This window comes from Fusarium mangiferae, assembly GCF_900044065.1.
Source record: "Fusarium mangiferae strain MRC7560 genome assembly, contig: FMAN_scaffold006, whole genome shotgun sequence".
Taxonomy (NCBI): Eukaryota; Fungi; Ascomycota; class Sordariomycetes; order Hypocreales; family Nectriaceae; genus Fusarium; species Fusarium mangiferae.
This window is the reverse complement of record NW_024573926.1, coordinates 2,588,635-2,605,652: the sequence shown is the minus strand read 5'-3', so window position 1 is coordinate 2,605,652 and position 17,018 is coordinate 2,588,635. Positions and strand designations below refer to the sequence as shown.

Sequence of the window (17,018 nt, the reverse complement as noted above, 5' to 3'; positions counted from 1 at the left end):
AAAAGCTGTTATTAGCTTTAAGCATTTTGTAATTCTATGAGGCTCTTGTATTTGTTTATTAAAATCTCAGGTCTAGGTTAGCTGGAAATAACTCCTGCTATGTTATTCCCACTATCTTAGTATTCTTCCGATAAGAGGGGAAGTGGGTCTGGGGAGCTGTGACCGAGGCGCCGGCTGATGTGCACGGCTAATGAGGAGGACATTTAGCCTCAGGCATCTTTAATTTTCTCCTATCCGTCATCAAACAAGGACAACCTCACACTTCTTAACTGCCTCTATCTTATCCAGTTCTAACACCCACTTGCGCCCTGGAAACTTAACAGAGACAAGTTGCGCCACGCCAACAAAATGTCATCTCTGACGCATTCGCCAAATGGCAAACCTACAATTGACGCCAAGGCGCTGTTGGGTGTATGCTTCGAGTGCTTTGTATGTTTTGTAGTGAAGCTGACATTTCCAACATAGGCATACCTCAAACAATTGCAGTCAAAGCCACTGAGGACAAAGATGCTCACTCAAGGGTCCCTGTCAGCCTTGACGGAGATTGTGGCATCGTGGTTTGCCTATGGCCTCCCTGGCCACGGCCCAACAATTACTGCCCGTGTCCCCCAAATGGCGTTTTATGGTGCGTGTGTCGCGGCACCACTGACCCACTTTCTCAACACGACTCTTCAACGAATTCTCCCAGGGCGAGTAGTCTTACAAAACCTCATCACTATGCTGTTGGTATGTGAACATCTTTTCGCCACTAATAATCAGCTACTTACCTGACTCAATACAGTTCTTCCCCATTCAAAATGCTGTCTATCTTGCATCGATGGCCGTCATTGCTGGCGCGCGTACAACTGAACAAGCTCGAGCTGCAGTTCGCGCTGGTTTGTTGCCTATGACAAAAGCTATGTGCGCCATGCACCCAGTCTTAATCACCATTGCAACTGTGTTCGTACCCAAAGAGGCATGGGCGCCTTTCTTCAGCTTGGTTGGGTTCTGTCTTGGAACTTTCTTCAACACCATGGCTAAGAAGAGGAGAGTTGCCGCTGCAGCCGCTGCTTCCAAGAAGGACTCTTAGACCGTGACTCCGGTATAGATTACAGACGAGGTTTTGTGTTACCGAGGACCTTTTAGCTTCTTGTGTCATGCTCCCATTTAGAATACAGTAGCGTCATTTACCTTCCATCACGCTTTACTTTCTATACCAACACTCAATAACTATTGCTGTAATATGACTTATCTCTATGACCTTTCCGGGAAAGTTTCAGCTTTCAATTTGGATCTCAAGGGAACATCGTCTGCCACATTGTTTAGAACAGGCATTTTCTCCAATTTATCTTCTTTCGGGTGTAGTTTAGTGTGACTTATCAGGGGAACAAGCTGCTGCTTGGTCGACGTGAAAATGTTACGTTAGGGTGAACCAACGACAAATACAATTACTTAGAGAATTGCAGGTCCTAGCTTGAGTGGTGGTTGAGAAGCAGGCTAGGGTCAGCTTTGCTTGGTCTTTAGAGACCCACCACGACTACGACAGCACAAAGTTAGATAGCAAGGCACCAGTAACCAGCCGTTCGCGTTCTTTTCGCGACCTCACCGACTTCTTATGTCTGAGATTACTTTTGACTTGGTAGAGAAGCCCGATGAGATAGAAGCTGCAGGATGAACTATTCCGAGTATATCGCCCATCCCCATCGCCAGTGTGCAATTGTTGCCCACCGTGGCTTATGGAGTGAAGCACCCGAGAACAGCTTGCTTTCCATTCGACGCGCCATTGAAGCTGGCTACAATATTGTCGAGTTAGACTTACGCCGTACTGCCGATGGTGAATTTGTACTACTTCACGATGCAACCCTGGAAAGAATGACTGGAGTCGACAAGAAGCCAGAAGAGTTGACTTTGGGAGAACTGATATCGCTTCCACTCAAGAATCGCGATGGAGGCCCAAACAGTCCATTTACCGAAGAGAAGCTGCCCGGCTTACGTGATGTCTTTGAACTCACCCGCGATAAAATCTACATCCATCTCGACATCAAGCATCGGCATGTCATCCCAGATGTGTTGGCATACGCACAGAAGATGGGCGTCGAAAAGCAAGTGGATTTCTGGGCCGATTTAAAGACGAAAGATGATCTTGCCTGGATCAAAGCCACTATCACCAGCCATGACGTTCCATTCATCGCACGCACTCATCTCGAGCATGATGACTGGCGAGAACAGGCCGAGCTTGCTCTCGAGCTGAAGCCTTTAATCTGCGAAGCCTCGTTTCGAGACATCTCACAGGTCGATACAATAAAGCAGCACTTCCATGACACCGGAATCACTCTCTGGGTTAATACCCTTGATAGTGTCGCCTCGCCAGGTTTTACTGACAGCGCTGCACTGGAGGACCCTGACACGGTCTGGGGCCGGCTGCTCAGGGCTGGTTTCTCCGCGATTCAGACTGATGAGATGGCGGCACTGCGATCGTTTCTCGACACATTGAATTGAAGAGCAAAAGCCAAATCAGTGCAAAATTTGGATATTATGATGCATCAAAAGACTAGTTCTCATTTAGTTTTGCTATTTATACAGTTAAATTCTACCTCCCGCTGGATGGCTCAGCGTGGGGCTCTCTTATCATTGTGAATAACTTGATGGCATCACCGTCATCGTCGCAAATCATTTCTTTCTGGAACTTGAATCCGAGACGTCCGTAAATGGCGACGTTAGGGACATCGCGGCTTGACTCCAAGTAGCATCTCATGTCCTTGGCGTCGGCCTCGTCTGTGACGGCTTTCATCAACTTGGCACCGACTCCTTTGCCTTGAGCTTCGGGTACAACAACCATGATATTCAAGAAGAAATAGCCCCGAGGGTCTTTCCACAGAGACGATTGGGCACTGGCTTGGGCATCTTTCCAGATATAATAACGCTGGTCTTGGTCAGTAACTCCTTGTGTTTGGCAGGATCTCGGGCAACATACCTTGACATTTAATCCTCCACGACCATACCACAGATTCATTCTTACTTGTCCAAAGTAAAGTTTCCAGCTCTCGAACCAGTCATTCCATGTTGGCGGCTGATCCGCAGGTTGGGGTCGCAACCACATCGCCACGCCCAGAACTTTATCACTGTTTTCTTCTTTGGCAACGTGAAAGATTCCATTGCGCATTCCCCACCTCATTCGAATAGCAAGAGATTCAAAGTTCCGCTGACGATCGAACTTGTATAATCATCAGCATTGCAATAGGTGGTAAAAGCTTCCATAACAGATGTTCTTCACTCACTTTAGTTTGGTCATAAACCCAAACGTTATAAGGATCTCCAACAAAGGCTTGCCTATCGAGTCAGCAACTACGCAGCTCACGGACATCTTTCACACTTACTGCACTGCTTCCACTGCTCCTGGAATATCTGCCTCTGTGAGGTCGGTGATAGAGATCCCCATTTTGAGAAGTAGTCAGTAGTGAACAGGAAGGGTACCAGTTAGATCGAAAACTCTGTGGTAGAACAAAGTGCTTTGCATGGAATAGGATTAAGAATGAGTAATACTTGGTTCCCCGGTTTCGCATGAACTTTGCCGGGATCACCTCACACGAGGCTTACTATCAATGAGATTGAAGCAAGGTTGATTTATTACCCCTCGCAATGTTTCTTCCCATGGAAGCTATTTTGTAGCTTATCTCGGATTAAGCTTAGTTGGAAATTCATGGCTTGTTGCAAGTGGGGAGATGCCTGACTCCGCCAATCGCATTTCGTTATTGTTATCTCCCTCGCATACACTTTCCAAACACAGTAAGTCGCAGCGTCGGCACAATCTCCACTAGGACTTGGACAAGGAGGCACGGTACCTTGGTACCTAGTCTTTGACTGCTGCGCTCACTTCCATGCCCTGGCTTGGACATCGTCCAGCGTGATATAGATAGAGAGATTACTCACTTTTCACTTGACTAGACACAGAAAAGCAACAGACATGGCAACCGATAAGACTCAGATTGAAAGCCAAATCAATCCTGGTTCGGACGGCGAGCTGAACTTGTATCTCAGTATGCCCTACAACCTGGAACACGAGCTCACTTACTGACTCCAATTCAGACCCAGCCACAACCCGACTTCTCCAAAATGTGTCAAAGGCAATCCTCCAAGACCCAGGGCTACCTAGGCCAAATCCAACAGTGTCAGCTTGGCAGGTTCCTCCTCATCCATCTCTGGCCTCAATACAGTCACAGGACCTCCCAGAGTTTACTGATTTTGTGGTGATTGGCTCTGGTATTACTGGTTGTAGTGTCACGAAGGCACTCCTCGAACACCCATCTACAGCCAACTCACGTGTAGCGGTACTTGAGGCCCGCACTCTTGTCAGTGGAGCAACAGGACGCAATGGAGGACATCTTGTCACAGCATCTGGGCATACATTCGGCCCTCTAGCTGAACAGCATGGAACTGAAGCGGCAAAGGAGATCACTCGCTTTAGCATCATGAATATTGAGCATTTGATGAGACTTGTCAGGGAGTTCGATCCTGCTTTGCAAGAAGAGTGCCAGATACGAGACGTCCTAAAAGTCATGGCAGTTGGAGACGACGAGACATGGGCTTCTGCCAAGAGCTCCGTTCTAGGTTTCCAGGACAAAGTGCCAGAGTACAGCACTTATCACAGGATAATTGAAAGGGACCAGGTTCCAAAGGTATGTTCCAATCTAAGGCTGTAATGAAGCTATAGCAAGTCTGACATATTACAGAGATGGAATATCAAAAATGCATCTGGAGCCGTTGAGCATGAAGCTGGTGCAGTTTGGCCGTATCGACTACTGACTGGTATCTACGAAAGCTTGTTGGGAAAGTACTTTGATCGGCTGAATATTGAGACAAACACGCCAGTGACTCGCGTTGAGTTCTCCCAGGGACTGTATCCCTACACCATCACTACTCCACGGGGGAGCATCCGAGCGAAAAAGGTCATCCATTGTACGAATGGGCACGCGGCGCACTTGCTGCCCAACTTGACTGGAGGTCTTTATCCATTTCGAGGAACAATGTCAGTTCAGAAGGCGGGACCATTGTTTCCAAAATACAATGGAACTAGATCTTGGAGCTTGTCTCACAAGTCAACCCTGGATGCAGAGACTGGCTTCTTCGACACCGGCCTCTATTATTTGCAGCAAAACCCCCTTACGAGAAGCATCTGGATCGGGAACGAGACGGCTTATATGAAGGATATCTTAACTGCAGATGATACTTATGTCCCTCAAGAGGCAAGGCAGGCACTCTCTACTGTTTTACCGAAATTGTTTCTCGATGGCTGGGGATCGGAGACCGTTTCGGAGATCGAGTCTATCTGGTCAGGCATTCAAGGACATACAGCAGATGGACTTCCTATCGTCGGCAAGATACCCCAGTCTGTGACGGGCACAGTTGGTGACGATGGACAGTGGATAGCTGCAGGATTCAACGGGTATGGAATGGACAAGTGCTGGCTGACGGGAGAGGCGTTGGTAAAAATGATACTGGGCGACGATGTCAGCGGCTGGTTTCCTGGCGTATTCCTCATCACCGAGGAACGTCTCCAGAACAAACTCACAGCTGATCGAACCTTACTCAAGTTTGCAAAGATCGTTCTGCCCGGCGGTGCAAAGGAGGGTAAATTGTAAAATGGTAGATAGTAAAATAGAATAGTTTATATCATCACTATGCAGTGAAGAGAGATGCAGCCAATTAGCAGCATAGCAATAGAATTACTATTATAAAGTCATAAACTCGCCCAAACTGACTTTCAAGCACCAAGCACACTACCCCATCATTGTGCCCAAATTCTTCTCATAAGCGATATCCAACCAGTAAGCATCATCCTGTCCATCATCAATTGCCGACCAAACTTGATTAATGAGCTCTAAAATAATTTGGCTCTTTCGCAAGGGCAAGATGTGTGTATATGCTGACAGCCGAGAACTAACAAATTTCCGAGCACGGGCTACTTCAATGGACAAAATATCAATGCTCAGCAGCCCGGGATCTGTGACAGAGACTTCAGATCCTTGAAGGTCGTGAGAATCCTGCCTGAGTTCACCGGATATGGCAACCATAACAAACGGCTGAGCACTGCGAGTGCTTGACTCAAACGGAATGTCTTCCAGTATACCAAGGATATACAGAGCAAAATGCGTTAGCCACTGCTGTCTTTCCTTTTTTGTTGGCACTTGATGTGCTGGTAAAGGCCGTAAAATGTGATCCTTGTCCCAAGGTGAGTACCGTTCGTTCAAAAGGTCGGGAAAGACGCGATAGAGCTGCAACAACCCTGTACATCGATACGCTTCATCCATAAGCTCCAAATGTCTCAGTGGTGTCTTTGGATCGCCAGGGTTCTTGGTATGGACTGCGCTTGGCACTTGGTGTGCCAAAAATGTGCGTTCCAGCCGTCTACCCTCACGCAATGCAGTTCTGAACACATCAAGATCGCTTTCAGTCATGAATTTCATGGTGGACATGTGTTTCCGGTATTGGAATATGAGTATCCCTGTATCAGTGAGTGCGCGAACCATATCTTGCGAGATGCCAGAGTAGGGATGTGGTTCGACTGGTTTCGTTACATTTGGTGGTCCAATCCGCTCCTCACGACGATACCCTCCTAGCTCGTTCTTATCCGTCAGATAGACCAGAAGCATGGCCCAATAATCCATGGTGTCTCTGAAGAAGGACATTTCCGAGCTGTCACTGTTCTCGGTGGCGATCTCATCTAGTATGCTTTGGCTTGCTCGAAAGTTCTCCGTTGCAAGGTTGTGAGGGCTAAGCCAGCTCGAGGTATGGCCAAGAAGCATGGATGCAAGCAGCATTACCTGCTTCTCCATCTCTTGAGGTCTATCTCTTACAAGTTGAAGTGCTTGTGAACGTTCCTCACGAGCGACTCGTAGCAGGTGCGGGAAGTCTTTTGACAAGCATGCTGCAGCCATGCTCTGGATTGTGTGATAGAGCACCCCAGAAGACTGCCACATCTTCTCGATGATATTGCGCATAACATTGAGTTCGCTGTCCCAAGAACAGTAAAGAGTAATGACCTCGCGAAAAAAGTACTCAGATAGAGTGGTTGGGGTGTTGGACATGCGTCGGTGCGGGTCAAGGCCTGGATTTCGAGCCTGGACGAGAGATTGTTCTTCCCCCGCTGGGTTCAGAGATTGAAAGATTAGATGGCTCGCGGAGTCGTCGAATGACTGCCCCATCACTCCAATTGGTTCTTCGATGTCGAATGTTGACCCTGAGTCCTCAGGAAGAGTCCAGACTGTCAAGTTCCCGCCAGGCGAATCTAGTATGTTATTGTTGTTGATTCGCGGCGAGGATTCGACCCCCAGGATGTCTTGGGATAGATTGTCGATACTGAATATCTCTGCTGGCATGAGGAAGTCCAACTGAGATGCGGGATCGAGCCATCCGTTCATCTGATGAAAGCCTTCGACTGCTGAAATACTGGAAGCGGTGGTACGACTCTTTGCCTTCTTTTGTCGCAAAGAGCTCTCGCCAGTGTTTGGCCTTGTCTGATGCTTTTGTGACCAACGCACATTGAGTGCATATCCTGGACACTCGTAGTTTTGGTCCTCACAACGGGTACACGCTGGCTTCCTCTCATCGCATTTAACCTCTCAGGGCGTAAGTTGGAGGGCGCGCATTTCTTTGGGTGTGCTTACCTTTCTTGATTTGCATCTGAGACAACCATTGCGAGACTTGGAGTGTGGTGTTTTGATTGATTGCTGCATCATCAGTCTGCGTGAGAAATTTGGTAGCTCAATGTAGGATTGAAGGGAGAAGAGATAAGAGTGTGACAAGGGGAGGATGTTGCAAGATGAAGCCAGTAAATTCCCCCGCTTTTTACGATAAGTCAGTTATTAGTGCCTGTACTAGCCAGCTCCAGAACTCGGATCATATGACTTAGCGCCTCTAGGGAAGTGAAACAAATATATAACCAACTTCTGTATTTAAACATTACAGAAATTCATGGCTCTTGGCCAATCAAAGTATCACTGGCACAGGCGTCACCAAAAATGTTCAACATTGCGCGACCGAATCGTTTAATTTGAAATGTCTACAAATATGGGTGCACTACTTATCAGTACCAAAGCATCAATTAAATATCATCTACTCCATACACTCTTTCAGGCATTCCAAATCTCCTTTACTTCATAATTCTTCTTGGCATGGAAGAACCAAAAGAACAAAGACAAAAGAGCAATACCGACCAAGACTGGGGAAGCATAATTCATCTGCATAGCTGTGACGGGCGTGTAGTAAGGGAAACAATAGAACACAAGAGCAACCATTGCCCATGACAGCATGACAATATTGGCAACCAGTCCAAGCTTGGGGTACCAGAATGGGCCATGTTGAAAATTACTGCGTCCTTGCAAAAGGACCAAGATAACAGGGACACTGTAGCTAATGTATTGGAGCAACAGGCCCGTCGAGATCAGAGAGTTGAAGGCAAGATCCGACCCGAGATAGAGGCAGCCGAAGAGAGCAGTTCCGGAGGCAGACCAGATCAACGACCAGATGGGGGTATGAAAAGGAGCAGGCGCAAGCTTGCTGAGATGGCGATGCAACGGAAAGCCACCTTCGCGGCTGATGGTCCAAGCAAGGCGGGACTGCCATGTCTGGATTGACCAAACCGCGCCAGCTGTTGTGATAAGAACAGGAACCCACAAACCGACGGCGGCCGCTTTGCTCTTGGTGATCATGTAAAATAGAGAAAGAGCTGAGTTATCCGCGGCTCCATCTATGGTTGGTACGTTGATGAGAACCGAGGTCACAACCAAGAGCCCCGATCCAAATCCGACAACGATAGTCCACATCAGAGCTTTGGGGATGTCGGTGCTGGGCGATGGCATTTCTTCAGCCAAGTGTGTAGCAACATCGAGGCAGGAAAAACTCCAATTGGCACCATTCATCCCGATGATAAAGGCAATTCCTTTTGGCCAACCTGAAATATTAACCGAGGTTGTGAAATAGTCCTTCGCAGAAGCGTGGCTATCAGACATGGCAAACAGCGTGATGAAGATAACACCAATCGTCATGCAGCTAAAGAGGAGCATGATCTTGGAGATTCGTGGGAGCGCGTGCTCAAAACTGGCGCAAATGACGGTCAAGATGTTCAACAGCTGAAACCCAACAAATCCCATCCAACGCTTGTACACAAAATTGGGATTGAGCAGAGAGATGATGGCGCAAAAGCCTGTAGGTACCGATAGACACGCCGATGCACCTGTAGCAACAGCGGCAAGCCAGCTGACAACAGCGATTGTGTATGACAGAAAGCGGCGATATCGGGGCGGGGATAAACGATTGACCCAGATATACTGTCCACCGGGATGAGGCATGGCCGATGCGAGCTCTGCCAATGTTGTAGCTGTTGCAAGACCAACAACTGCCATGACGAGGAACCCCCAGAAGAAGAGAGGTGTACCACCCATTGGGAGAGTACTTCCAAGGACGAGAAGTAGTCCAACGGCAGTGTTGGTTGTGCCATAGCCAATACCAAGAGCAGATAGTGTCGTGAACGGCTTCAGTGTCTGGACGGTAACACCGCCAGGAGAAATTGATCCGCATTCAACAGCATCTCTGTCTGTCTTGGCTGGCATTTCCGAGATCTCCTTGGTATCTTGTGACTTGAGACTCGGCTGATCTGTGTCGCGGTGCATAATGAACAAAATGATGGTAGTACAGGGGGGCGAAAAAGAATCTGTCTCATGAGGCAAATTGATCCGTGGGGAAAGTCATACGAGTTATATAACCTGAACCGCGTTGTGCAAGATAACGGTTTGGTAGGGGTTTTTGATGACTTATACCAACTCGTCCCCCGCGTTTGACAAGATAGGCGAAGCTGATATCTCAATGCGAGTGCGGAGGCGTTGTCATGTGGTACAGGATAAGCTTAAGCCAGATAAGGAATCGCGCTGTGAGGTGAGCCGCTAGGCCAACCGAGGAAGGATTATGCGAGGACGAATCACGCTCATCACCAGCGCTGATACGGTTTCCGACACTATCATCCTTTCCGAAGTTGACTCCTCAGCCCGTCGGGACCCAGAGATGGATGCGATTGACTATCACCACTGCAGCTTCTCATTACTCGCGCCGCTACAACCACTTTCCTTCACCATATCAGATCTGCCCCAGTCATAAATGCCACCACGCTCAAGGAAAGATCCCTTGTCCCAGACAACCTGACTCATCGCTTTCTCAACGCCGACCTTCAAGATCGATTCGCTCTTTGTCAACATGCCCTCGCCCTTATCCAAAAAGCACATATACTCATCCAGGAGCAAGTAGCTGCTCGCCATGGCATTTGTATCTTCTGGAACATAGCACGGAAGATGTTTATGCCGGCCGCAGAATGTCTTCCATTGCTGGTCGGTCACGAGAAAGGTTCTCGCATCTCGCAGTCGGGTCGCGTCTTCATTCTCCCCAGCAACGAGTAGACACTGGAACACTTTCCATCGAAAAGGTGTGAGTCTCTCAATCTCAGCCGACATGTCCTCATTCCAATTATGGATGTTGACAACAGTGTTCAACTTGAACTTGATGCCATAGTCTCTGCACCATTCGGCAATGCGGAAGAGCCGAATCACATTGCCTCCATCGTCGCCCCGTCCAATTTTCTTGTTCGTCTTGGGATCAAAAGAATCACATGAGATTGCAAGAATGTCCAGCCATTGGCAATTCTCACGCATCCATTTCTCTGTAATCTTGCTGCCGTTGCTCACGATGCTGATGCTTTCGAGGCCAAGTTCCTCCTTGCCAAACTGGAGTAACTCTGTCAGAAGTCGAGGGTAGAGGAACGGTTCGCCACCAGCAATATTGAGCTTTTGCATGCCGGCTTCTCTCAAAAGTCTCAAGCCGCGCTTCGCTTCATCGACCGGGAGGACGTACGATGAGGTGTCTGTATGGAAGCAGAATCCGCAGGTGTAGTTGCATTTCCGTGAAGGAAAGTAGTTGACCGATACAGGGACGTTGGATTCCTTGGTGAAGTCTTTGGACGAATGTGTTGTGGCTACTGCCTTGAACTGCTTTCGGGATGTGATGATCCTGCCAATACCAAAGACACCAATAGCAAGAATGACAAAGCGATACAAGAGCTGTAGATCGCCGACAAGGGAAAGAAGCGCCATTGTTGGAGGATTTGTGACTAATGAGAAACCCTCAAGAGTCGAGCCAGATTGTCCCCTGTCTTTGGTCTATAAGAATATGTTCGACTAGTGAATGGATCCTGTGTACGGAAGTGAGGTTGAGGGTTCAAAAGTGAAGCCTCAGAGCGGGGACGTTTGCACCCCCGGCATGTGACCCATCACTTCAAGTAGATTGGTAATGATTCACTGTCAATTGGGTTGCGTTTGTGTTACTCGAGCTTGTGTCACGATAAGATTAATGCCTCAGCAACAACCCAACACTGCCATCATCAAACCAACTAACAGAAGGATGAAGCTCCACGCCAAATCGGGCGGCAAGAGCCGCAGCTTTGCCATCGTGTTCATCATTGGTACAGTCATTTCTGCCCTCCACTTATCTCATCCGCCACTTCTGACCCGACCCTGCTTTAACTTAGGCGCTCCCGGTGCGGGGAAAGGAACGCTGTCGGCATATCTCGCGCAGAAATACAACCTCGTGCATTACTCGGTTGGTGATGGCCTGCGTGCTTGGATGCGCCTGAATCGCTCCACCGAACTCGCCGCCAAGATTCAGAGCAAACTTGACAACCAAGGCTTCCTGACCTCTGAGGACCTCAACCCCTTCATTTACCGCGAAATTCTCGATGCAATCAATCTCAATGAACCAGAGGTGAAGGGTATCTTGATCGACGGATATCCGCGATGCATTGAACAATTGGACTCCTTTGGGACATGGCCTTTCCAGGACACGATGCCTCTCGCTCCCAGCGACGGTGGCAACATCAGCCTTGATATCAAGCCGGATCTCGTGCTCTCATTTCAGATCACAAACCAAAACGCCAGAGCCAGATATCTGAGCCGTGGCAGAGATACCAACGACAGTGCAGACAAGTTTGAGAAGCGCTTTACTGAGTATGAGCTGGAGACTCTCCCTGTCGAGCAAGAGTATCGAAAGCGTGGTATCTTGATATCTGTGAGTTTCGGACTGCTCTTGACCGAGGAAAATATCCTAATATCTGCAGATTGATGTCAATGGAACGAAAGACGAGAACATCGGGGCTCTGACTGAGTCACTTTTGCAGTGTGAGATCTGGCAAAAGGCTATTGGGGGATAGTAGTAAGAGTCGCGTTAGTCTCTTACTCTGTGCCAAGTTGAGAAACTTGTCTTTGTTGAGGCCATATACAAATTGCCTTCCAAAAGTTGGGACCAACTAGGACTCTTGAGTGTATCGACCTGATATATCTCATTAAGACGCCTTTAGGCTTTACCTGGCCATCAATCAACGTCCATTATCATCCATGCCTAAAGCTCAGCTCCATCACCCTTAGCTCTTTCCTCCCAATAACCATCCATTTATCACCATCCCTCATTTGTTGACCTCTTCCCATTGCATACCGCTTGTAATAGTCTGTATGGCTACAATCTTGCAGCTCACAAGTTCCACCAGTCCAGTCCGCAGGAGGCATTTTCTCATCGTACATGAACACAGTCATCTCTTCTAGCTCGGGAAACATGTGCTTGGCTAACATCCTGATCGTATCACCTGCTCCTTGATGATACGTCCAGCTGGCGCTGACGGCGAATTTCTGCAGACCTTGCCCCTCCGGATCACTGGCTCGCAAGCCTGTTAGCAGTTGTGAGATTCTGCCGTAGTCTAAATCGCCCAGTACAATGACGGTGTCGACGGCGGGGTTAATGTACAACACGCGATCTGGGTCGTTGATGTCATCGCCAGCATGTTCATATGGCGCAACCATTGCAAGGGGTAGCTTGACGCGATAATAGTCCAGTGCGATAGATCTCGCCTCAAGATTTACTGACAATAGGGCGGGATTGTAACATCGACTCTGCCATTTTGGTACACCTCCGTGTTGGAAGTTGTCGGCGTAATGCGATCTGCGGGCATGAAGTTCAACGCAGCGGGGAAGAAAAGAGTAGCGCCAGATTCTTAGACGCAATTCAAAGGGTAAATTGGGGAAACTGCGAAAGGATAAAGGAAGTGTAGTTGATAGAGGCACTGTTTCCATTGTTAATTGCAGTTTACTGCTGGTCATCGTCGGTGTCTTTTAAGAACTGCACTGTTGAGAGGTAGAAAAGAATAAATAAATGACGCAGGTGGAAGAAAGGCGGGGAAGTCATTCATGCATGCAATCTATAGTATTCTTCTGTTAATATTCAGGCCGGTACAATATATGTAGATAAATAGGCCAATATTAAAATTTAAATAAGTCCTACTTATAATAGAGATGTAGACCAAAGAGCACCAGCCAACTTGGTATGTAAGTGGCGCTGGTCGTCTTCCTGCATCTCAGTTTGCTTAAACGTACTCGTATGGCTTATGAGCATCGCGTCCCTGGATTAACCAAACCCGAGATCTTCAATTTAGGTCGAAATAGCCAGTGAAATATCTTCCTAGCTGAAGCCAAGAGCTTCCAAGTATTATTATCGCTTATTGAATACTGAGGGTTTAACTGAGTCGCTTTTACAACGTGACAGTAGGCAAAGCTATCAGGGAATAGCAATAAGAGACATGCCAGCTTCTTTATCGCGATATGTCCATAAGGTTGCAAGCATTCTTGGAAAGCAATAAGCATTGCTACTATCCAGTTGCTTGAGGTATGATCAAAGCATCGTCACATTTAGCCTATAAACCAAGAAGGTAGCCTAGTAGGACCAGTAATGACCACTGGTCATATTTTCAGCGGCTGTTTCTGTTGTGAGGAATTAATAAACCTCTAGCAAGTCGATTAAGATAACCTCTGGTGTCAAAGCTGAATGGCTATGTTGAGAACTATTCATATATTGCATAATATCCTTATAGAGATAAATACACGGTTATTACAGTCTGTTGGTATGAGCTATCAGCTATATAGTCTGTCAACACGGCGCCCAGAACCACGAGTTTGGGAGTAAGGTGTAAAGTCTAAGAGGCTTTGAGTTCCAGACCAAAAAGAGCATAAGCCGACTTGGCATTCACATCGTCAATATCATAGCCATCCCCATAGGTATTATTATCTATAGGCAAGAAAGTACTCACTTCAGAAACACTTAGCAGCAGTTAAATAGGACCAGTAGTGGATAAGCGGTCTGGGAGGTTGTGTTCATTTTTGCCCCACTACTGTTTCAATAGATTGGTTTTAGTTGGTGATCAATCGTTACTTTAACCTCAGCTGGACGCCAATTCAACAAGGATGCTACGATGCTCAGCTTCTTAGTGCTTACTGCAACCCAAGCGCTGACTTGGTTGCTTGGCTTGTCATAGATCAACAAAACCAACCAGTGGAATGTTGGTCTCAAACGTATGCGAAGTAGATCTCTTTCCAGTTTCCACAGTAGCGCCAGTACCATGGTTACCAAATTAATAGTCTCAGCTGAAAAAGCGAGACATTTTAATCTTTTGAGGCCTGCATGGCGCCCTTAGTTACCACTACTGCCAATGATTTAAATGCCATCTCCCCGCTCATTACTTGATCAAAGTTCTAAACTTGTCTGCTTCCCGCCAGCTCAGTTATCTTCATCAATAGGCCAACCATGAGATCCTATTTACTTGCAGTCTCTTTACTCGCTAGCAGCTGTTTGGCTGTGACGCCCGACGCGGTTTATGGAGGTGGCTTTGATCATAATAAGAATGACACTATTAAGCTGCTTATTGCCAACGGAGGTGCTGGCCAGAGCGGGTTGATCAAGGGTAAGCTCTCTCCCCCAATAATTTCGACCATGCTAAAGCGAATGGCCAGAGCTTGCGAATGCATATATCAAAAAGCGCGTTGCCGACGGAGAGAAGCCATTCCAGGTGGGATGGATCAAAAGCGACACCTTTTACAGCATTCAGTATCTCAAGACGGGCGAGGCTGACATCGGGATTACATACAACCCAGCTGCGGAAGAGATCGCCATCAAACAAGGCATTGCCATTAGTCCAAGCTACTACGCTTTCCGAGACCACTTTCTTCTGGTCGGACCCAAAGAGAATCCCGCAAATATCTCCAAAAGCGATGACATAATGACCACGTTCGCAAATCTCCACGAAGCAGCTGAAGGCCCTGCTACCGAGCCTCCAGTTCGGTTCCTGAGCCGCTATGACAAGTCGGCTACCAACATCAAAGAGACTCTGCTATGGGCCGGCATAGGACAAGTCCCTTGGGCGACTGCCTACTCAACATGGTATCACCAATACATTGCTTTCCCGATCCAAGCCCTCACAGCTGCGATTATCCTCCAAGAGTACACCATTACCGACCGTGGCACCATCTTGTCCCTTGACGCAGACCTCAGGAATCAGACTGTTGTTTACAAGGCGGGCACTGATAAGGCGGACGACCCATTGTTGAATCCCGCTCATGCGTTGATTGGTGAAAAGGCACCTAATGGTAAAGAGGCAGCCGTGTTTATCAAGTGGCTTGTTAGCGACAAGGGACAGAACGTAATTGCAGGGTTTAAGAAGGATGGGGAGGTGCTGTATTCCAAAGCACCGTGAGGAAAAGACTCGGACGGAAACGGCGTGCTTCAATGTCGCTTCTATTGTGAACGGGATTGATAGTAAAGGCACTTCTTAGTATATAATATTCTCGCTTGCTGCTATTGCCTACATGTCTGAAGTGATACTACAGCAGGTTTCCCACATCCTGCAGTTCTCCAGGCAAATGAGAATTTTGGGGATGACAAGGCAGCTCAATCTCATCGTCCATGACACCCCATTCCGCATAAGCCTGCGATGCAGTCCTCGATTTGGACGCCGTCATGTTTGAAGAGTGTCCTGAGCTTGACTGGTTCGAGTTGAACCCTTGACTCGTCGTGTTGATAGATGATCTCGATCGCATGATCAATTTTTTCAGGCCAGGGAGACAGACAACAATAACTGCAGTCGCCATTTCGGCCATGCAGAGGGCATCTTTGGCACAGTTAGTATAGTACCTATCAAAATCATTCAATCGTTTACCGACTTCCAGAGGGGTAATCGAGCTGATAATCCGCTGCATTGCTGATGATGAAGCGGGCAAGGCTAGCTGACATCGTAATTGCACCGAGGGAAAAGACGCCGACAAGGCCAAGTTTCTGCTCAGTGCGCAAGGTCAGATGTTTGAGAATGAAGAATGGGAAACAGAACACTGAGCCCTTGTTAGTCTACTATTGTCTTCTGGGAAAGTCTTGACCAGAAACATGAACGTACAGATCAGATCCGTTGAGAAGTTCAAACACCATTGAGTGAGAAAATTGGGCAGGGAGTTCCAGGCGGAGTTCAGTTGGTTCTCAACAGACCTGAAGTTGTTAACCAGAAACTTCAACACAATCAACTGGATTTTGTTAGACTTACCAATTGTCTGATATAGGTCTGGCTATCAGAGTGTTTAGTAGAATAGATGTTGTCATACAAGAAACCAGGTACGCCGTTATTGCATATAGGGCGAGTCTCAAAGATTGGAACACATCCGGTATAAGATACCAATAGAAGGCGAGGATAGAGAGTTTCGGCCAGTAGATTCCTGTGTCAAAGAAGTATTCGGCTACCCAGACTATCTAGAATCAAGAATTAGTGAGCTTACAACGTCGAGAGCTTTCAAGGTCACTAACCTTCTGATATTCGACACTGGGGATAAGACCATCTGGGCCATCTGGGGGATGAGTAACCAAAATGAGCATAGAGACTGTCGATGTTATGAACCATCCCAAAGCGAAGATCCAGCCCATACATGCAAAGTACTCAGAAAGAGAGAGCTTCTTTCTCTCATAGTAAAGCCTGGTCCAGCAGCGAATGATAACTGTAAAGAGTGATAATCCCAGCAACACTGCTTGGATGGCCTGTCGCGATGTCAGAATAACGTGGTCGGCTATCAAATAGATGGGGACATTGAACACACTATCCCGACTGATGTAAGCATTTTGCTTCTTCGCTGCAGCAGGTCGCG

General features: G+C 47.6%; 11 protein-coding genes across 11 annotated transcripts; 5 read left to right on the top strand and 6 right to left on the bottom strand.

The window, feature by feature from the left end:
• Positions 1 to 348: 348 nt before the first annotated feature.
• FMAN_03640 (uncharacterized protein) lies at positions 349 to 1,069 on the top strand (the record flags this gene model as incomplete). The annotated part of the gene is made up of 3 exons (XM_041832485.1): positions 349 to 411; positions 466 to 726; positions 782 to 1,069. The coding sequence occupies 3 exons, from the start codon at positions 349 to 351 to the stop codon at positions 1,067 to 1,069; spliced, it is 612 nt and encodes a 203-aa protein (XP_041682944.1).
• Positions 1,070 to 1,650: 581 nt separating this feature from the next.
• Positions 1,651 to 2,478, top strand: FMAN_03639 (uncharacterized protein; the record flags this gene model as incomplete). The annotated part of the gene is made up of 1 exon (XM_041832484.1): positions 1,651 to 2,478. The coding sequence occupies one exon, from the start codon at positions 1,651 to 1,653 to the stop codon at positions 2,476 to 2,478; it is 828 nt and encodes a 275-aa protein (XP_041682943.1).
• A 91-nt stretch (positions 2,479 to 2,569) lies between these two features.
• FMAN_03638 (related to acetyltransferase, GNAT family) lies at positions 2,570 to 3,418 on the bottom strand (the record flags this gene model as incomplete). Its single annotated transcript, XM_041832483.1, has 4 exons — positions 2,570 to 2,902; positions 2,954 to 3,193; positions 3,258 to 3,309; positions 3,357 to 3,418. 4 exons carry the CDS (start codon positions 3,416 to 3,418, stop codon positions 2,570 to 2,572), a joined length of 687 nt encoding a protein of 228 aa, XP_041682942.1.
• Positions 3,419 to 3,943: 525 nt separating this feature from the next.
• Positions 3,944 to 5,618, top strand: FMAN_03637 (uncharacterized protein; the record flags this gene model as incomplete). Its single annotated transcript, XM_041832482.1, has 3 exons — positions 3,944 to 4,016; positions 4,066 to 4,655; positions 4,710 to 5,618. 3 exons carry the CDS (start codon positions 3,944 to 3,946, stop codon positions 5,616 to 5,618), a joined length of 1,572 nt encoding a protein of 523 aa, XP_041682941.1.
• Positions 5,619 to 5,756: 138 nt separating this feature from the next.
• Positions 5,757 to 7,672, bottom strand: FMAN_03636 (uncharacterized protein; the record flags this gene model as incomplete). The annotated part of the gene is made up of 2 exons (XM_041832481.1): positions 5,757 to 7,578; positions 7,644 to 7,672. The coding sequence occupies 2 exons, from the start codon at positions 7,670 to 7,672 to the stop codon at positions 5,757 to 5,759; spliced, it is 1,851 nt and encodes a 616-aa protein (XP_041682940.1).
• A 436-nt stretch (positions 7,673 to 8,108) lies between these two features.
• Positions 8,109 to 9,647, bottom strand: FMAN_03635 (HNM1-Choline permease; the record flags this gene model as incomplete). The annotated part of the gene is made up of 1 exon (XM_041832480.1): positions 8,109 to 9,647. The coding sequence occupies one exon, from the start codon at positions 9,645 to 9,647 to the stop codon at positions 8,109 to 8,111; it is 1,539 nt and encodes a 512-aa protein (XP_041682939.1).
• Positions 9,648 to 10,052: 405 nt separating this feature from the next.
• On the bottom strand, positions 10,053 to 11,114 carry FMAN_03634 (uncharacterized protein; the record flags this gene model as incomplete). The annotated part of the gene is made up of 1 exon (XM_041832479.1): positions 10,053 to 11,114. The coding sequence occupies one exon, from the start codon at positions 11,112 to 11,114 to the stop codon at positions 10,053 to 10,055; it is 1,062 nt and encodes a 353-aa protein (XP_041682938.1).
• A 196-nt stretch (positions 11,115 to 11,310) lies between these two features.
• On the top strand, positions 11,311 to 12,226 carry FMAN_03633 (uncharacterized protein; the record flags this gene model as incomplete). The annotated part of the gene is made up of 2 exons (XM_041832478.1): positions 11,311 to 12,084; positions 12,134 to 12,226. 2 exons carry the CDS (start codon positions 11,311 to 11,313, stop codon positions 12,224 to 12,226), a joined length of 867 nt encoding a protein of 288 aa, XP_041682937.1.
• A 178-nt stretch (positions 12,227 to 12,404) lies between these two features.
• FMAN_03632 (uncharacterized protein) lies at positions 12,405 to 12,869 on the bottom strand (the record flags this gene model as incomplete). Its single annotated transcript, XM_041832477.1, has 1 exon — positions 12,405 to 12,869. The coding sequence occupies one exon, from the start codon at positions 12,867 to 12,869 to the stop codon at positions 12,405 to 12,407; it is 465 nt and encodes a 154-aa protein (XP_041682936.1).
• Positions 12,870 to 14,643: 1,774 nt separating this feature from the next.
• FMAN_03631 (uncharacterized protein) lies at positions 14,644 to 15,589 on the top strand (the record flags this gene model as incomplete). Its single annotated transcript, XM_041832476.1, has 2 exons — positions 14,644 to 14,800; positions 14,850 to 15,589. The coding sequence occupies 2 exons, from the start codon at positions 14,644 to 14,646 to the stop codon at positions 15,587 to 15,589; spliced, it is 897 nt and encodes a 298-aa protein (XP_041682935.1).
• A 200-nt stretch (positions 15,590 to 15,789) lies between these two features.
• On the bottom strand, positions 15,790 to 16,752 carry FMAN_03630 (uncharacterized protein; the record flags this gene model as incomplete). Its single annotated transcript, XM_041832474.1, has 5 exons — positions 15,790 to 16,003; positions 16,052 to 16,220; positions 16,283 to 16,371; positions 16,427 to 16,629; positions 16,684 to 16,752. 5 exons carry the CDS (start codon positions 16,750 to 16,752, stop codon positions 15,790 to 15,792), a joined length of 744 nt encoding a protein of 247 aa, XP_041682934.1.
• Between the last annotated feature and the right edge of the window lie 266 nt (positions 16,753 to 17,018).